The sequence below is a fragment of the Haliaeetus leucocephalus genome, unplaced genomic scaffold, assembly GCF_000737465.1.
Source record: "Haliaeetus leucocephalus isolate CR32 unplaced genomic scaffold, Haliaeetus_leucocephalus-4.0 Scaffold395, whole genome shotgun sequence".
Lineage (NCBI taxonomy): Eukaryota > Metazoa > Chordata > Aves > Accipitriformes > Accipitridae > Haliaeetus > Haliaeetus leucocephalus.
The window spans coordinates 1,315,130-1,333,491 of record NW_010972831.1 but is presented as its reverse complement, the minus strand read 5'-3'; the positions used below and the strand labels follow the sequence as shown (position 1 = coordinate 1,333,491).

The 18,362-nt window shown below is 44.2% G+C and overlaps 1 protein-coding gene across 1 annotated transcript in view; it reads right to left on the bottom strand.

Moving 5' to 3' along the window:
• COL26A1 (collagen, type XXVI, alpha 1) overlaps window positions 1-18,362 on the bottom strand; it is a 175,541-nt gene that overhangs the window by 36,002 nt on the left and 121,177 nt on the right. The window contains exon 4 of the mRNA XM_010573524.1: window positions 4,711-4,772. Coding sequence (XP_010571826.1) covers window positions 4,711-4,772 — 62 coding nt within the window. The remainder of the gene's footprint in view (window positions 1-4,710; window positions 4,773-18,362) is intronic.

Genomic DNA, 18,362 nt, shown 5'->3' with positions numbered 1-18,362 from the left:
AGATAAGACTGGATTATATCAACTCAGATCAAATGCTGCACTCAAGCTCCAACCAATAGCTGAGATTAATACTGCACTGCCCGTAGCTCTGTGGTGGAGTTTATTAAAAGAAACTGGGTGAACAAAATAAGCAGAAATTTTTATGCAGCTGCCTGCTTTCCTGCTAGCACTACCTGCCGTGGGCAGCGGTGCTGGTCTCTCCCGACACTGCAGCTCTCTTGAGCTTCGGTGGAGTTTGTCAAGACTTAGTCTTGTGACACAGGAGGGCAGCATCAGGCTCAGGAAATCCAGAAAGGAAGGGCTGTACGCTCTTCCCGCTAAGAAGCTGTGCTGGCCTAAGGAGAAACCTTTCGTATGAAATAAAAGCAGGGTTCATTCTGTCCTCCCACCAATGAGGCTCCCCACTGGGTCAGGGGGTGCTGCAGTGATGTCAGGTAAGATGTCATGGGAGAGAAGTAAAGTTTGGCATATTGGGGCTTGGGGAGGGGGTAGTTTTCTTCCAACCTGCACACTTTCTTGTCCTTGACCCCAGGAGCAACACCATGCTCTCTGATGTAGATTTCCGTGGCCTTTAGATTTCAAGCTCAACACCACCAGTCAAGCTTTCAAATTTCTGGCACCCAAATGCGTCTGGTATCACACAAATGGAACAGGCCAACTCCATCCTGGGGAGATGGCAGGGTAACTCAAAACAAAGGAGATGAGGATAGAACTGGATTCCATCTCCCTTCACCTCTTTTCCTGCAGAAATATCTCCTACAGCCACAAGGACAACCTAGAGCAGCGTTAAGGAAAGCATGACACACGTGAAGAGTTTGTTCTGCTGCACAGTTCAGCCATGTCTCAGGGTGTCTCTCCTCCCCAAGGGCTATATAAGAACCGGTCCATAATGAGTCATTTTTCATTCCATTTGCTCTGTGTTTATTCTTGCTTCTCGCTTTCTGATCCAACTCTCATATTACAAAAATCAGAGGGTTACTTTTATTACCTCATTTGGACACTGATCTTACAAGTTGGATGAACCAACTCATACTTGTAATAAGAAAGATGAGACTATTTCTGGTTATATCCCCATTTTTTAGGGGGACAGCTATAAAAGCCTGCAGAACAGGAGTGGGGAAAGAAGAAACCACAGTTTTGTAGCCTCTTCTTCCATGGCTGAGTTTAAGTTTCTTTTAAGTTTCTTTAACTTGCCCTTCACAGCCACTGGAGGACAAACATGCATTTTACAAATCCTCACACATAACCAAGAAAGGCTCCTGGCTCCTGGTCCCCATTGCAGAGGTGTGAGGAAGAGATTGTTTTTCATTTGTCCCTAACCTACTCTGTTAAAGCAAAACTTCTCACCCAGCACTGATCTGCCCAGGTCCACAGTGCCTTCAGAGGTAGCTTTCCACATATTTGCTCTCACCCTTCGGCCTTGCAGTAATTTATAACAAGTCTACACACGCTCTACACGCCTCAAAGCCCTTACAGCAGGTGCCAGTGGCCTTACCTGCTTGAAGCTGACTGGCTACACTGAGATAGCTGATCTTACCCATTGCCATTCCCTGAGCTCATCATGGTCATGCTGGGCTGAAATTCAAGAGAGGAAAAGCAGCAAAGCTCCTCAACTTCAGCTGTCTCCAGAAGGAGCAGGACTGTGGCAGGAAAATCCGTCTTTGCTTATAGGAAGGATGAACTTCCACATCTGTCTTTGCAGAACAAGACAGCAAAAATCAGGGGGAGATCAGTCTCCAACATTGGCAAGGGATATGTGTGCCCATCCCATCACTCCTGCCTCCCTCTGAACCGCTTCAGGCTGTTGTGGTGAAATGAGACGTTACAAGAAGACAGTTTGGAATGCTGAGAGACAACTTCACATCCAGATCATCCAGCAAAATAGGGATCTTTCTCCAAAATCCAGAGCAGGAATGTGGACAACACTAAACAAATGCAAGCACCTTTTTAATGGAGGTAGCTATTATTGAATAACAACAACTGAGGTCATTACATTGCTACATAGATCAAACTGAACTCAAATTAACCTTGAAAAAAAGTGTGAATCAGCATATTTCTCTTGTGTACAGTACCGGCATTTGTGTAATGCTGCTTCACTCTCTATTTAATTGCTACAGTCAATTTTTGCACAGCACCCACAGCTTTTCAAAGTGGAAGCCAAAAGATTGATAATGACATTGCTGGGCTGTGCTGCAGAAGGCATCCTTGCAGAGACAGGCTCTTTAGTACTTCACAATAGAAAGAAATAACTCATTTTGCTCTGTAAAAGTAAACCATTTGATGAGCTTTGCTCCCAGCTTAGGTCTCTGTGGGAGCATAGGAAAGTCAGAAGGAAACCCATCACAGCAACAACACAAATTGCCTCAGTGCAACAATAAAACAGAGACAGGATGCACTGTGCCCAAGACCGAGAGCTGACAAGAATCAAGTTACCCAAAGCCCCACACTCAAAAAGGCAGAAGGTGTGGTCTTGGCTATGGCTGGGACTGAGGCAGTACCAAAATCCTTCAAGTGCCACCTCCAGGGTCTGGCTGGCTACATCCTGGCACTGAATTTTGCAGGCATCTGCCTCACTGTCCTCACATCGGAACGTCTGCAAGACTATGCAGTCTTCAGCCATCAACACTATGTTTGCTGATGATGACTCAGCTCCCTCCTGAACGCAGAGCAGGTTGCAGCCAGATGGCTGCCAACACAGGAAGCATTTCCTAAGGACAGCACGTCAGATTTGCCAGTCAGGAGACAAACGCCAGTTGTTGCACAACAAGTGTCCTAGGTTAGAGTAGAAGACAATGTGCTTCTGCCTTCACTACAGGTCCCATGCAGAAGGCAAGCAGGCAGCACTTCCCAAGTACCGTGGGCAGCTAGCAGTTGGTGTCAACACCAGAGAGCAGATTGCTTTCAGGTGATGGGAATATCACCCCATTTAAACCAGCTTCATATCTGTAAGACAAACCCATTGACCTGGGCGCAGTTTCACTCTTGGGCTAAGATTTCTTGAGGGGATTTGGGTAGGTAGGACCTCCTTCCTCCTCCATGAAGTCCTGCCAGGGCCTCAGCTGAAGTTGTCATTAGCCTCTCACGCTTTGTTACCTGACAAAAGTGCTGAGCAGCACAAGCCAGCAGAGTGTGGGCACTCTGATGTCAGAACAGTCTATCATTTTCCAGTGAGCCAGATAGAGAAAATCCTGGAAAGCAAAGGAAGGTACAGCTGGCTACAGGCTGAGCATGGGAGGGCTGATTTACGTCTCTCTGAGGCTGGTCTCATGTCTTTCTTGGATTTGGGACTGCACACGCAGAGGTCAGTCACCAACCCCCCTCTCCTCTCCAAACGCCTCCAGTTCCTCCCTGCCAAAGAACACCCACCTGCCAGGTCCCGCTGCTTGGAAAAACAATCCAGCTCATCTTTGTCCTTTGCACCACAACAGTTGTTTTAACTCGAACAATTCTTCTCCCTAGAATTTCATTCCCCCCACCTCTTCATTTTCATGCAGTGAAATGTAACTGTGAAGGCTTTGAGGAAGTTCCAGACAACATTGCTCACTCCATTTCAGCACAGACAATTCCCAGATTACCATAATATCATGCACTGGCCTCAAAACCACCACACATCCACCACCCCCCCTCCAGAAAGGTTTCTCCCCAAATTCTTTTATGTCATTGATAACCATCAGTTAATGAATAATAACAGCAGTACATGCCTTAAAGGGACCAAAGCACTATATCTAACAGCCAGGACTGGGCTGTCACAGGAGGGACCACAGATCAAAGGGGAATGACTGACTCAGCTGCTTTGTTGCTAGACTGGAACAATTTATCTGAATCCCAGTAGGTAGAAATTAGAACAATTTGCAGAAAAAAAAACCACAACATGAAGGTCTCCCCTTAACATTTGTCTCCACTAAACTATGCATGAAAGCCTCCCATCTTTCAGAACAGGGATAAAAAAGCAGGACTGGATAGCACTTGAAGAGCAGGCTAATGAACAACTGTTCTTAGAAAAATCTACATACTGTTACTCCTCTGTTATGCACTCTACGTTAGTAAGGTTTGTACAAGGCATTTTTAGCGAGAGAGACCAGAATCAGAGTCTGCTTTTCTCCTGAGCCAGGGGAATCACTGTTTTACATCCCCATGTTATCAACTAGCTGAAGGCAAGAGATTTTTTCATACAGCTCTGTCTGCCCTCTGTTTCTGAAGCAAAACCCGAGCCAACGTGATCCAGCTGAGAGCAATGAGCTATTTATTGTTTATTAGCAGCTGCACACATGTGACAGCAGTGACTGTGGCCCGAATATACCACCGCATGGCAGTCAGTGAGCCCATCATGAGAGCCAGGCAGCCGGAGGCAAAGTGGACACAGTGTGAGGGCAGGCTTGTACCAGGCAAACACAAGCGTGATAGCAACACATGGCATGTTATTTCTCAGGTCTGAGCATTATTTAGGAGGAGCTGAGCAGCTGGAGGGAAGAAGAGAGGCAGAGATGCAGCTGCATGGGAATTGGAAGGAGCTAGGCTAGAGGTGAGCAATGCCCATTTGCACAGCAGTGCTGCCCTCGGTTTCTGGGGCAGAACCACTGCCACAGCGTGTTCCTCGCTGTGGACAGAAGGACAGACACCTGATCTCTCCAGGGCTGCCAACTCAACATCTTTTTCACCAGCAACTCTTGGAAATTTTTGCCAAATGGAAGAATAAAGGCAGGTCCTTACCTTGGCCTCCAGTGTGTTTAGCCTCTCGGTCATATCTGCTAGTCTTGTGCAGTTCATGCATTCTAGAAAGAACACAACAAAATGATGTAAAATTTCTACATACTTTGCATTTTAATCCATGGCTTTCAGTCTGCAGACCCTGATCCCTTTTTGATCCAAGGCACACAAAAAAGTGATTCAAGATCAGTTATGGGGGGAAAATAAGTATTCAAATCCATTGCACAGATGAACAGCCACAACCATGTTACATGGACCTTGTTTGGGGATGTTTAGTGGGGTAGACTGTGAAGCCAAGTTCCCAATAGGTAGAAGGTAGACGAACAAAAAATTAGTTTTAAAACTTTTCATGGTGTCAACCAGCATGACCTGTTGTCACCAGCAGAGACGCTTGTTCTGCTACTGGTGCAAGTTGGTGTGGCACATGCTCCCACCTCACAGGACACCAGGGTGCACAACCACTACTCCATTTAGCTCTCTACTGTACCCTCTCCTATACTGTCCTCGTCAAATACCAAGGAAAGCAACAAATATACAAAATGCCCATCTCTGTAAAGTCCTGCTCCACCCCTGCACTCCCAGGCCCTGTTACCACTCCCACAACAAATCATCTGTCTCAGTGACAGCAAGAAAATCCAAGACAGACCCCAGGGCTGATGCAGACCGGAGCTGCAGCCCGAAGTCATTTCCATCTCACTGTGCTGCATAGAAGCAACAGATAGGCAGCAACCACCAAAGGGGTCTTGACAGGATGCCTTAGCAAGAACAAACATTAACATAATGGGCTCTGAGTGCAGTTTAAAATGATTGCTTGCTACAAAGGACACCACTTATCTAAACAGAAGGCCTGCTGCTTTTCCTCTGTTTTCATTTCAGCAGTTTTAAAGTGAGTGGAGGAGGATAAAGCCCTGAACAGAGATTTAATCAACAAGGCACTTTCCCAGCACTTTGCAGCAGTGTTGAACTGCCTGCTCCCAGCTCTCGGAGAAGCCTTCCAGACTGGACCACTCGCCTATCACGACTTCTGAAGTGCAACAGTTTTTAAAAAGGGAAAATTACTTGCAGCATGAAGTATTTCAGAGAAAAAAACCATCCATATTCAGATGATGAATCGCTGCCATCTCATGTCCCACAAAGGAGAAATACATCCCTGTGTGCATTTCTGGGCTCCTTAAGGGCAGAGCCAGCTTTCATTGACTGGCCATGGAAGAAGTATTTAATTCTGGTATTTCTATAGGGCTGGGGATGTTGACCTGTAAAATTCTTGAGCCCCTTAATAGACCATTCAGGTGCAGCTCAGGCTGAGGTTGTACTGATGCAGGGGATGTTGAGTAAACCCAGTGCCTACCTATGGCAAGGAATGAGCTAACATGGGGTTTGGCCTGACTAAACATCATCCCGACACCTAGGCCTCAGTTGTCATCCCCAACAAGCTTTGTCCCTTTTTTCACAAGGAGCCCCAAGGAATCTCTCCAATCTTCACCTGCAAACACTTTTCAGTTTTATGAAGCACATGGTATGTACTGACGGCTCTCAGCCATGCAAAGATTTTAGCACATGGCTTGGAGGGCCAGGAAGCCTGGCTGCTCCACATTAGTGATTTACAGTCTAAGAAGATTGCTTGAGTGCTAATGGCAACCAAGCACCCGTTGCATAAACCTTCCAAAGAAATTCTCTCCTTGACCCTCTATGAGGAGCTGCGTGGCTTCCCAAAGGAGCTAGACATAGAGCTTCCACCTCATGATACCCAACATTTTGCAGACAAAGCACCTGATGGTTCAGGAACACTTAGACTGAGGGATTTCCTCACAGGTTAATACTGGCATGGACTTTTTTTACCCAGTAGGAAATAACATTTGTTTATTTTTATTCTCCGCAATAGGTCTTGGGCAATATTTTTTGGCTTGAATTGGCCCATGAATACGCAAGTGCCATAAGCATTGTCCCACAGGGAAGGAAATGGGTGAGGCTTGTTTGGTCTAGATCTGCTTGTGGTGTGTAAAACAGGGAATTTCGGTCTGCATGTAACTGGCTTCGTGCTTCTGATCTTGCGCATCCCCCCAGAAAGATAAGACTGAATAAATCCAGCACTCCCAAGAGCCAAAAGGCGTACCAGATGTGTTACAGAGCAAATAAAATATGGAGTCCTATTCTCCCTTCTGCTGGCTTGCACATATTAAAAACTCCCCTAGGTTTAGAGAGACTGACTTGAACTGTCTGAAAACCATCTTTGTGCATAATTTGAGATGGATTGATCATTTAAGCTCTCTTTGGAGAGCTCAGCTCATAAAAAAGAGCTTGTAGTACCCCTCTGCACAGGGGTGAATCAACCAGCTCCCGGGGGGAGGATACTCTGATTGTCTCTGCCGGACAGAGTGTACAAACAGCACCAGTCCAGCAGCCCTCTCTGCTCTTGAAGAGTGTCTCAAAGAGCCCTCTCAGCTTCGTTTGCAGCACAAAAGGTTAGATTAAATGAACAAAATGACAGAAGAGGGGAGGAAGCAGACGTGCCACTGCATGGTGAGATTTGTACTAATATCTTCTTTATGTCAGTGATACCTGCTAAAACATATGGAAAACACAGCCCAGGTCAGAAAGAGAACTACTTAAGCTCAAGTTAAATTTGAACTCTGATCCTTTCCTTTGTGAAACACCTGGAAACCCAGATCAACACCCAAGGTACTTAGCCTGGACCCAAAAGACATTTAACTAATCCAGGAAGTGGACGTCCTAATGCAAAAGATCTTCTTACTAAGGCAAGCCGTCCTGCCAACAAATCCTTGTGACATTTAGTTAGCTAACCAACAGACGGATGATGCTTTCAAACACAGAGATGACTGCTCAGTACTGCAGTTACAGAAACTACATTCAAAGCTCGCTCACAAAACACTGGGGACCAGGCTGCTTCAAGGTCTGGGGTCGTTATCCGTCCTTGCAGAAAGCCTGAGAATGGTGGTGACAAATCAAGCTAATAAATGTCTTCCCTGACTACTATGCACTGAAGTATTTAGTGTCTAATCCTGATGGCTGGTGGTTCCAAGGCCTGGGACTGTGAAGTTGAATTTCCTGATCAGGGTGAAAGCAGTCTGATTTACTAAAATGAGCTTGAGAATCTCACATCATTTTTTCACATGTAACGAATATAACATTGGGGCAAATACACATACTCTCTGACCTGGAACTCCGGAGCAAATACTTTCTGTATCTGCAGAAATCCATCACTTGTTGCTACACAGAACGACAGTTTATTTCCCTCATATTCCTAGTTGGCAGATTTGTATTTTTCCACCTAAACTCTGAAAAAGGAGTTGTGATTTCACTCTATGAAGCCCAACCTCAAAACACATGGTAGGATTTGTTTTAGAAATATTCCAGCAGGGAGGATAGATAATTGAGATAATGAACATGAGACTGTACCAGCATATCGCATGACACCCAGTCTGTCTCCACAATGTCTCACTGTTACTGTCCTAGCACACTTCTCCCTTCCTGTCCTCCCATTCCCCCTCTGCAGATGCATTGGTAAAGCAATGCAACTGGAGGGAAAGAAAAGTCTAATGTATCAGAGATGTGGTACACTCCACATGCCCGAAAATAACAAGTCATGTACCCTGTGCCAGCAGTGACCCACTTAACCCTGATCCAAAGGTTGATACATTTGACCAATCTTTGATTAAAGGCTGAAGCCAGCGCCTCCAGCACTGCAGCTTTGCAAACAAGCATCAGGCTCTAAGCCTGCAGCTTCCACTCTGGATACACTCCTACAACAAGCAATTTACAGCGGTGAGTGACTGACTTCAGGTACCTTGCTAACTTGGCATTCCTGCTTTGCAGGGCTCGAGCAGCGTTTGCATAATTTCATGATTAAATAGCTGCATATTTCAGCTGCTCAAGACTGAAAGCCCCACAAGTCTTCAAACTCCTCACTCAAACTGAGATTAACAAGAAAGGCGTGATAACGGCTTTATATCAATGGGGCTCTAATGATTTCAGCACAATTATTGCAGTGGCACTGAGGGGAGTCAAAAAAAAAAACAAAAACAACAAGCCAACTTTCACCACAGGGCCGCAGGTCAGAGTTTTGCACAAAACAGCAAAGAAACCTCTTGGCATCTCAGCCCCATTTCTCAGTTCTGACAGCCCACGCTCATTTGTATACCCAGAGTCTCTGCAGAATATTAAAAGGGCTTTTGGTTTCCCTACAGCCAGATGCTCAGTAGATATAAATTGCACAGCTCAACTGAAGTCAAGGGATCAAGGCTTCGTCTCTCTTTTTCTTGATGGATTACTTTAAAATTCATATTTCAGAGGAGAGGTGGAGGAGGTGGTTTATAGCATATGAAAGGGGAGAGAATTCTGGAATCACATAGCCTTTGTTTAAACAAATAAAATCTTTGACAGCCAGTTTTTTCAGGACCATATTTTGCCATTACAAGAAACTTCAACCTTGCAATGCAATGGGGTGTAGCACACAGTCAGGCTTCAGGACATAAGAATTGCGTTTGCAGCTCATGCTTCAACCTGCTCGGGACTCTAAACAATGCACTCCTCTCCTCGGAGTCTCACTTTCCTTTCATCCTTTGTTAGTGTAATGTTTCTTCTGTAAAGGACCCAACGTCAGAGGATGAAAAAGGACCAAATGTTACATACACACAGAGAAATAAATTAGTATATTTGATTTCTGTGATACAACCTGCCTGGCAGCTCTTCTCTCTCCAACGAAGTCCACCACTTTCATTGCACTTTTCAGAAATGGACATGCATGAAGGGGACACACTCGGTTAATCTCCAGGTAGGGGGAGCAAACCAGAGCTGCAGCAAGGCTACGCCAACAGCCCATGTTTAGCGCGCTGGGAACCCAACAGCTTTAACTCTGCACCAGCAATGGCACAATCAGGACGACTCAGAGCAGGTCGCATGCACCACACTGTTATGGTTTGGGTTGCACTGTCTTACAAATCAGTAACACACAACTTGAGTGGGTCCAGTTTGAAGAAAATTTTGTCTTTCAAATGAAGCAGAAGACCAGCTTTTCTCAGTTAGTAGACACCTTTCTCCTGGCCAAGTTCAGAGTAGTCTCTGGACAAACCTGGAAGAGCAGAGATGAAGTCAGCTAAATTAGCCCAGGCAACTATGTTTCTTTGCAAGAAGAAACCCATGAAGCTCGAAACTCTCAAGGGAAATAGGAAGCACAGCTAATTTCTTCTGTCAGCTTGGTGAGCACTCTAGACGTTATGCACCAGAGATGTATTTTGACAATCTAGAGATAAAGCACCAGATCACTGACCCCTCCATCCACTTGTTGCCACACATACACACAGTATAGCCAGCAAAAAAACCAGTGACACTTTCAGACTCTGGCACAGAAGAAATTTCAAGTCAAATTCCACAGTAGAAATACGAACACAGATCTCCTGTGCCCACCTAGGTGGCCCTCAGCAGGGGACAGCCAGCCTGGGCTTGCATCTGCACCCCTCTTTAATTTGTCTGATTTGACCCTTCCAGCCTTTTTACATGGATACTGAGTTTCCCTAAGTAGTTTATGTTCTGGCCCTTTGCAAAAGCTTTCGCCAGTGCTTGTGAAGGATAGCAGGCCCAAGCCATAAATCACAGCCAACCTGGGATCTGTTTTTTCAAAACGTTTCCTCTAATGAGAGTCAGATGTTGGCTAGATAAACTTTATTAATTGTACTTGTTTAGAATCAGTCATGTCTGTAGCTCTGTAACAGGGCTGGAGCATGTGAAAGGCAAAGAGCTGACAGCAACCATGGAGAGGAGGAACACTTGTGTCACCCAGTAGCCTCTGGTCTGAAGAACAAACAGGAATCAAAGGTCTGGAGAGCTGCGGGAGGAAAGGGCTCCTACTGGGATATCGTACGCCCTGGCCACGGCTCAGGTCCCAGTAAGCTGGAGCAAGAACTGTTTCTCTGTAAGGAGAAGCTCTCAGAGTTTTGTTTAGTGTAGGATCATTAAGAGTCTCTCAGTTTGCTGCCATGATATTTACTTGTGGCGTGCATTGCAAATTATCACCTTTTGGCGAAGACAGTGGCAAGGGAAGGGCCCCAGACGGCCGGGGTCTCTCAGAGCAGTGATGCTGGAACAGACAGTCCAAGACACCCAACCGAAAAAAGAAGAGCTCATTAGGTCCCTCCTCCCACCAGCATTTCAGTGTGTTCAGCTGCAGGGGAAATCTGTATTGCTGCTGAACTGCAAACATTGCATGCTCCAACCTAAGTGTGCATAGACTGGACACGCACAGGACACAACCACATCCTACAGCCTTGTATTTATAGAGCATGCTCCCTTCTGCTTCCACTGCACAGAGACGGCTGAGCAAGGCCAGGTCTCACCCATGGGGAAACGTGAAAGGAAGGACAGAGGGAAGGGAGAGACCATCTTCCTTTTTGCCCCCTTTCTGGGTCAAACTACTACTGAAAACCATAGGCTACTCACTTCCAACAACCAGTTCCTCTAATCCCAAGTTCAAAACCAGTACTAACAAAGCCCCACATTTCCGCTCAGCATGACCGTTAGTGTAATTAAAGTATCTCACAGATAAGGAACTGGAGGCTCAGGGAAATTTAAAGACTGTCTCATTGACCAAAGAGGGTTTGTTCTCTCCCACAGTTTTCACATCGGGATTTTGCAGGATGGAAAGTTTTATTTTCACCTGTAAATTGTGAGTTATTAGGCTGCATATCAATATGAAACAGAACACCTATAGAATATTTTTGCCTTTTTACCATCATTACAGATAATTCACCATCTCTGCTAGGAGACCCCGATCACTGCCAAAATTTCTCCATTTGTAATCTCTCTCTCTTATATCTCTATTATAATAACCCTTACCCTTAACTTTACTGGCTATCTTTAAAAAGCAGCTCAAATTTCCTTTCTTATGAGAACTGCTATCTGATCTTTTTCTGCTTGTAAAATATTCATACTTCATTTTCATGTCTACTTTCTTCTACCTTCTTAAACAGGAAAAGGCTTTTTTCCCTGAATAAGCAATAAATATTTTTTTCATTATCACGATATTCTGTGATTTTGAAGCATCTGTAAAAAAAAAAACTGAGCAAAACTGAGTGAAAAGAAAGTTTACCACAAAATGCACTTTTGGAGTAACAACTACTATTTGAGAACCCACATAAAATTTGGTACATGGTTTCAAGTGAAAAAAATGGGTGCAATGTTTTCAATTTTTGCAGTATTTTATCTAGATTTTAAAATTATTTTCATAGTTTCTTAATGACATGTTTCAGTCTTAAATTTTGAAATAGCATTTATTTCAAACCTCACCTAAATTAAAAATGAAATGAACTAATTAAATAGTCTTAAGTGAAATTAAATAGTTCACTTTGGGTCAATTGAAACAATTTGGGTTGACCCAAAACCATATTTTAGTTATTACGTTGTGTCAAAACCTTAAAAATTTCCATTTCAGTTTCTCCCAAATCATTTTTCTTTCCAGTTTTTTGGTTTGGCAAATGAACCCAAAACCCCTCTATTATTCGCCCAGGTCTATTCTTAAACAACTCACATCACTCACATTGTTTTATTTAAAATTTCACACATGCACACTCCCACACCACTAACTAATTTTATACATAATTGCTCTCAGCCTGGGGATTTGTGCTCTTTCACAGCGCCAAAGATCTATTTTGCTGGTTAGGCCTGTGCTCTGTTAGCATATGGAATTAGATCATGATCATTTATTCACAGGCAACCACGAGTTGTGAGATCCGTGTTCAATCCATCTTTATCTGTCAGAGTAAGGTTTAGCAGGGAATGGCTGGATTTTGATGCAACACGTTTTGCTAGAAATGTATGATTTATTGTTTTTAGAAACACCAAAGACATTTTACCAATGTAGCCCAGCATAGTTGCCTGAAGACTGAAATGACCCTGATAATAAAGATTTTACCTATCCAGCATGAGTTTGTTAAAGCCTTGCTGTCTGTGGAACCACTAAACATTGTGCTCCCAAGCAACGCTGGTGGTACTGTGGGTGCTTAGTACTTCTGACATTGTACAAAACAACCCTCCCGTGAGCCCTTTACTCCCCTGCTTCACCACTAGATCGCTGCCTGGCTCTAAAGCCCACTGAAGCAAATAAAAAGACAGCAAATAAAGACACATAGGTAGTATGAACAATATGTATATACAAACCTCTCACCGCAAGATAGGGCTATATGCAAGCTAGTTTGAGTCCCCAAATTAAAAGGAGGGAGCCCACATGCCTTCCTGCCAAGGAAGCCAAGGGCACAGAGCCCACAGGGGCTGGGGCTCCTTCCCAGGGGAAAACACTCCTTCTATAGCTGGTCCAGTCCTCACTACGCCAAAATCCAGTGTCTGATACCAACCATCATTGAACCAGACTCATTTCTCTATCACTCCCCGATCTATGACATGGAGTGATACTTAATGGGACCTGACCCCAGTCCAAGCACACATGGGAACCCCACTACGCCTGAAAGTTCATCTTGAATTGAGATGGTCTCACATCCCTTACAGAAGAGACTGTTTTTCCCTGCTGGGAGAAGCAATCAGGGGGAAAATAGAGTCAAAATATGGCGTAATGTAACATGAAATAAGGAAGCAGACAGGACAAAAGGAAACATTTGAATCGAGGCTCACCAAAAAGTCTGGAGGGACTCTTATAATATTGGTTCTGCACCTGTGTATCACAGGTCAGAGAATCTCTCACAGTCTCAAGCCAAACAACGTGTGCTTAACTGGAGTATGTCTTTCGGAAAGACACTCTAGAGCCAGACAACCTAGGTTTCTTTAGTGAACTGCATCCAAAGTTAACCATTGTATAAAAAATATGCATCTTGTTTCCAGTCTGGATTTCTGACACTGAGTTCTACCCCTGCTTTGAGTTTTATTACACTTCAGCCTACAAGGCTGCAAGAGACCTCTAGGGTTAGATGCTTCCTCTCTGCACAAAGTCCCTGTAACCCATAAACATGTTACATTTAGGATGCTCAGTCAAGCACTAGTGGCTCCTCATCCAGAACATTTAGCGCTGGCTTCCTTTAGCCAAGACAAAAAATTAGCTGAAAGACCAATAAGAAAAACAATTGTTTAAGCAACTGAAAAGGATGGTTTGAATTCAGAAGAATTTGGCTCTCTGAACATCAAAATACTATGTTTGCCCACGCTTTCTACAACACTCATGCTTTCTACAGCAAATACACTCTGATGATTATTATTACTATTGCCAGGGGCACTTTTGCAAAGCTTTGATTTCCCATGTCAACATTTCAGCTTCAGGTTCAACCCACCGTGGTTTGTCCATTCTCCCACACTTCACTCCTCCCTGGGGCTCTGGCACAGCATCCCACAGCCCTTGTTCAACACACTATTTCTCTGCACAAGGCTAATGACTGTCACTCAGCACTTGGGAGCTGGAGTGAAATGGTTCAAGGATACAAGATAGTCAGTTTCTCGAGGACCATTACTCTGCCTACTTCTGCTAATTAGCCTTTGCTGGCCTTTATCTAAATCCTTCTGAGCCCTGCAATGGTCCTTATAGATCTGAGCAGCAGAAAGAGGAATCCCTTCCACATTTCTCTGCAGCTGCGATTTTGTTCTCTGAGACACCCAGGGACACTGGGGAGTCAGGAGACCCCGCAAATCCCTCATATCATCTGGTCCCCATAACATGAAGAACAAGGTAACACTTGCATCAGATTGGTGGCTAGCACAAGGCTGTGCACAGGACTTTTTGGTTTTTGTTGTTTCCTTGTTAACTTCTGGGTGAAGAAAAACTAATAAAGGAAATACCCACTTGGGGTTAGCCAGGCACATTTCCTTTTCAGTTTCAGATTTTTAACTCTGCAAAATAGCTACACCAGGCTACTTCTCTAACTCATTTTAGCATGGAAAATCAGAGGATATCCATAATCAAAATGCTTTCCAGAATTCCCGCATCCTATTATTTTAACCCAAAAGTCACCCAAATGCTTCCCAAATCTGGGGATCCATTTACTTCCTGATGGGCCCAAGCCCTTATTCACAATTTGCCTATTTACGCTTTCTCTGATTTATAATATCTATACAACAATGAGCACCATAGCATGTGTCCCCTAAGAGACATCATGCTGGTGGTAGTTTGAGGAGCTTCATTTTGAGGTTCTAGCTGCCTCCACCTTGAAACTCTTCTAAAAAATGCCTTAAAGGGCAAGTTTAGACCCATGAATGAAGCATCATGAATCTCCCAGCATCCGGGGAGATTTCTTCTGGAACATGGCAAGTATTGGGTAAGGCTGGGCGTCAGCCAATCTTCTCTCCCACGCCTGTCACCCCACGCACTCAGCCTCAATATTATGTTACTTTTACAGCTGTGGAGGATTTGACAATGAATTTTGACCCTCCCTCTGAGCACTGATGAGGAACAGGGAAAACAGCCAACGAGTCCAAAATGGACAAATGCAGAATGGCGCAATTTGTCTGCAATACACCAAGACGGAACTGGATATCTCCAGAGACACCTTCATCCCCCGCAACCCCACACCTTCTTCTCACAACAGCTCAGTGTCAATAATCACTTCTGAGCACCAGGCAACAATACACCGGCAAATAAGCTCAGACCAGGGCTTCAGAATTACACAACTAGAGGATAGCTTCAGAGGCTCGATGCGCAATCACTGGTGCCTGCTGCCACATGATGCCACTGGCAATAGGAATGATGTCAGCACTTTCAAACAAGCACAGGGCCAGATTGCAACTGGAAGGAAGAACCATAGTTCTCCTGCAGTCAAAGGTTTTTGTCCTAGGTTTTGTACCTACTGACAGTTTAGCCCCAACAGCACAATCAGGAAACTTGAGGGCACTTAAATCAAATCTCTTAACTGTTTAAGTTCATCTTTCTCTATGAAATGTGTCTGGAAGACACTCTCAAGCACTTCACCAAAGTTAATTGCCCAAACCCAAACCATCACAGCCCACAAATCCTTTAAACTTTGAGAACTGACTTAATGCTGAACAGCTGCCAGGCACTCATTTGCTTGCAGCCACAGGAACAGCTTTCTTATCAATAAATGGGGAATCCTGTATGCAACACAGAGTAATGGCAATGGAAATGACTCAGTCAAATGCTGCTGCTTTGAGATTAGGATATGCCCAAGAGGTTACAGGCAGCAAAAAAGTGCTAAGTGCAGCTACAGGCCAAGCAAGATGCACGTTCAAAATAAACAATGAAAAAGTCCCCTTCCAGAAGCGTGAGGACAGCCAGCATGGGGGATGCTATAAAAATGTCGACGTTTGCTATAAATTGCTATGCTTCGAAACCCAAGACACTACAGTTTTCCTCAATAGGAAATCACTGGGCTATCTCCAAAAACTGTTGGTAAATGAGGACTTCAATGGTGACAATTGCATCAGTACAAAAGCAATCTCCTATTTTAGCCCAATTAGTGCTGTGCTAAATCATCAGCCCAGGCCTTGCCTTTTGCAGTTGAGAGAGACACATCTGTGAGGCTCTTCTGTTGCATGTGGTTTATATTACACTCTAGCACAATATGCATAAACTAACGCTATTCTACACTTACACAGCACCTCATCTGGAAATCTGAAAGCGATTTATGAATGGTGGGCATCTGTGACATTTTACAGATGGAAATTGAGGCACAGAGGGATTCAGTAATTAGCCCCAGACTTGCACAATGAGTCAGCTGCAGAACAGGGCCCATTATTTGTTGTGTAGTAACATCTAGTGTCCAAACACAGAGGGAGACAAGTCTTTCCCCCAAAAAAGTGTACAAGCATGCCCAAAAATATCACCCATGTCTGCATTCAGACCAAGACTGTTGAGGAATAGTCGGTGTGAATGAATATCCTAAAGCACAGTCTCCCCTGGTAGACAGGTCCCTCCGTTCTTGTAATACAAATGCAGGCCAGAGGAAGGGTTAATATGCCTGAAAGTTTGTCTGCTTTTTCCACATCAGTTGATCTAATAAAAAAGATTGATTCTCCCCGCAAATCTGGCCTCACTTTAACAAATCATTTGATTTGACACAAAGGACTATATTCAGATAGTTTAAATTCCACTTTAGTCCCTGAAACTAAAGTTTCTGATGGGCTGAATATTTAGAAACAGCCAATAGGAAACACCAGGTAGAGACACCCACCTTGGGTAGGGTTGAAAGTGCCTGAGTGTGGCCAGAAGCATCTGCAGATCTCTCTATACTGTAGTGCTTATGAGCCTACGAGGAATGTCACAGCGTTACAGAAAACAGACAGCCTTTTCTACACCTTCTAGAAATACAGCAGCAACTCACACTTCTGATGCACTTCAGTGCATAAGCATAACACCATATTACCTTCCCACCTTGCCCAAGACAGTGGGCCAGATGCCTGGAGTGACATTCCCAAGGTATTGGGATGCAGATCATCAAGGGGTAGGCCCATGACAAAATTCAAGTAATCCAGGCACTTGCATTAGAAAATTTTCAACTTCTTTAGCTTGAAAAGAGAAAAGCATCCACAGCCAGATCTCTACTGCAATTTAAAACAGACCTAACTTTTAGCTCTCCATTATTCCTTCTTGGTCCTGCCTATATCAAAGTTAATGAACATTGCATTTGGAAGGAGCTGATTTTACAGTGCTCCTGCCCTTGGTCTATCTGTTCTCTACTTATCTGGCATGTTTCCTTCTAAAAAGGAGAAGAGCAAATCCTCATGTTGTTCGGTGCCACATACACCCTACACTGCACAATTTTTTTTATCTAGTCTCCGGGAAAGTTGTGGAATCTCTCCTGCGTGTTTCATTGTTCATTTCAGAATAGTCATCTCCCCTCCCCAGACCTCAGAGAGCAAGGCCCAACCACGCTCCAGGCAATACATCTCTGCCTTGCTGTCTGGCCCCATACTTCCAAAGAGTTTAGCCTACATCCTAAAAAGCAATGTAGGATTTGGAAGCTAAATGACTAAGAGCAAACCATAGCAGGAAACCTCTTCAAACACAGGACAACTAGAAGAATCCTAGGCCAAACTGCTGATAAGGAGGATTCCTTGCACAGTCAAAAAAAAACAACTATAAAAACCCAGCCAATATTCTCTAACCCCCATTGTCAGGTTATGAGAAGGATAATAGCATCAGTTAGATTTTGCCTAGATGAAACCTTAAAGGTGCATGGAAGTGTGCAATGGAGTAAGCCACATTTTTAAATAATATAATATCTTATCTCCTCAGAGGGCCATGATGTGCAGGGGGCAGGACTACTGCCCTCTACGGACACAGAACAGGGCAGATTTTGAAAAGGGCACAGCCACCAAGGGAGAAACTGAAGCACAAAGTGAAGCGAGACCAAGGAAACAAATCACCACTTTAAAAAGACAATCCAGAAACCAGACTAGCCTGTGGCGGGACCAATAATAAGGAATGCAGAAGATTTAGATGCAATTCCTGCCGACGAAATGCTTTCCCATGTGTCCTCTCCAATATGAGAGTCAATGCGATAAGTGCATTCATGTGCCAAGACATGTCCAAGTAACAGAGAGGAGTAAACAATAGCACCCCCAACCATGGAAAAGAATATGAAAGAGAACAAGGATAGAAACAAGAACTGAAGGATCTTTCTCTCCCAGAAGGGCTGGGACTGACTTGTCTGTTCAGACATTAATTTTTTCCTGATATAGTAAGAACTAAG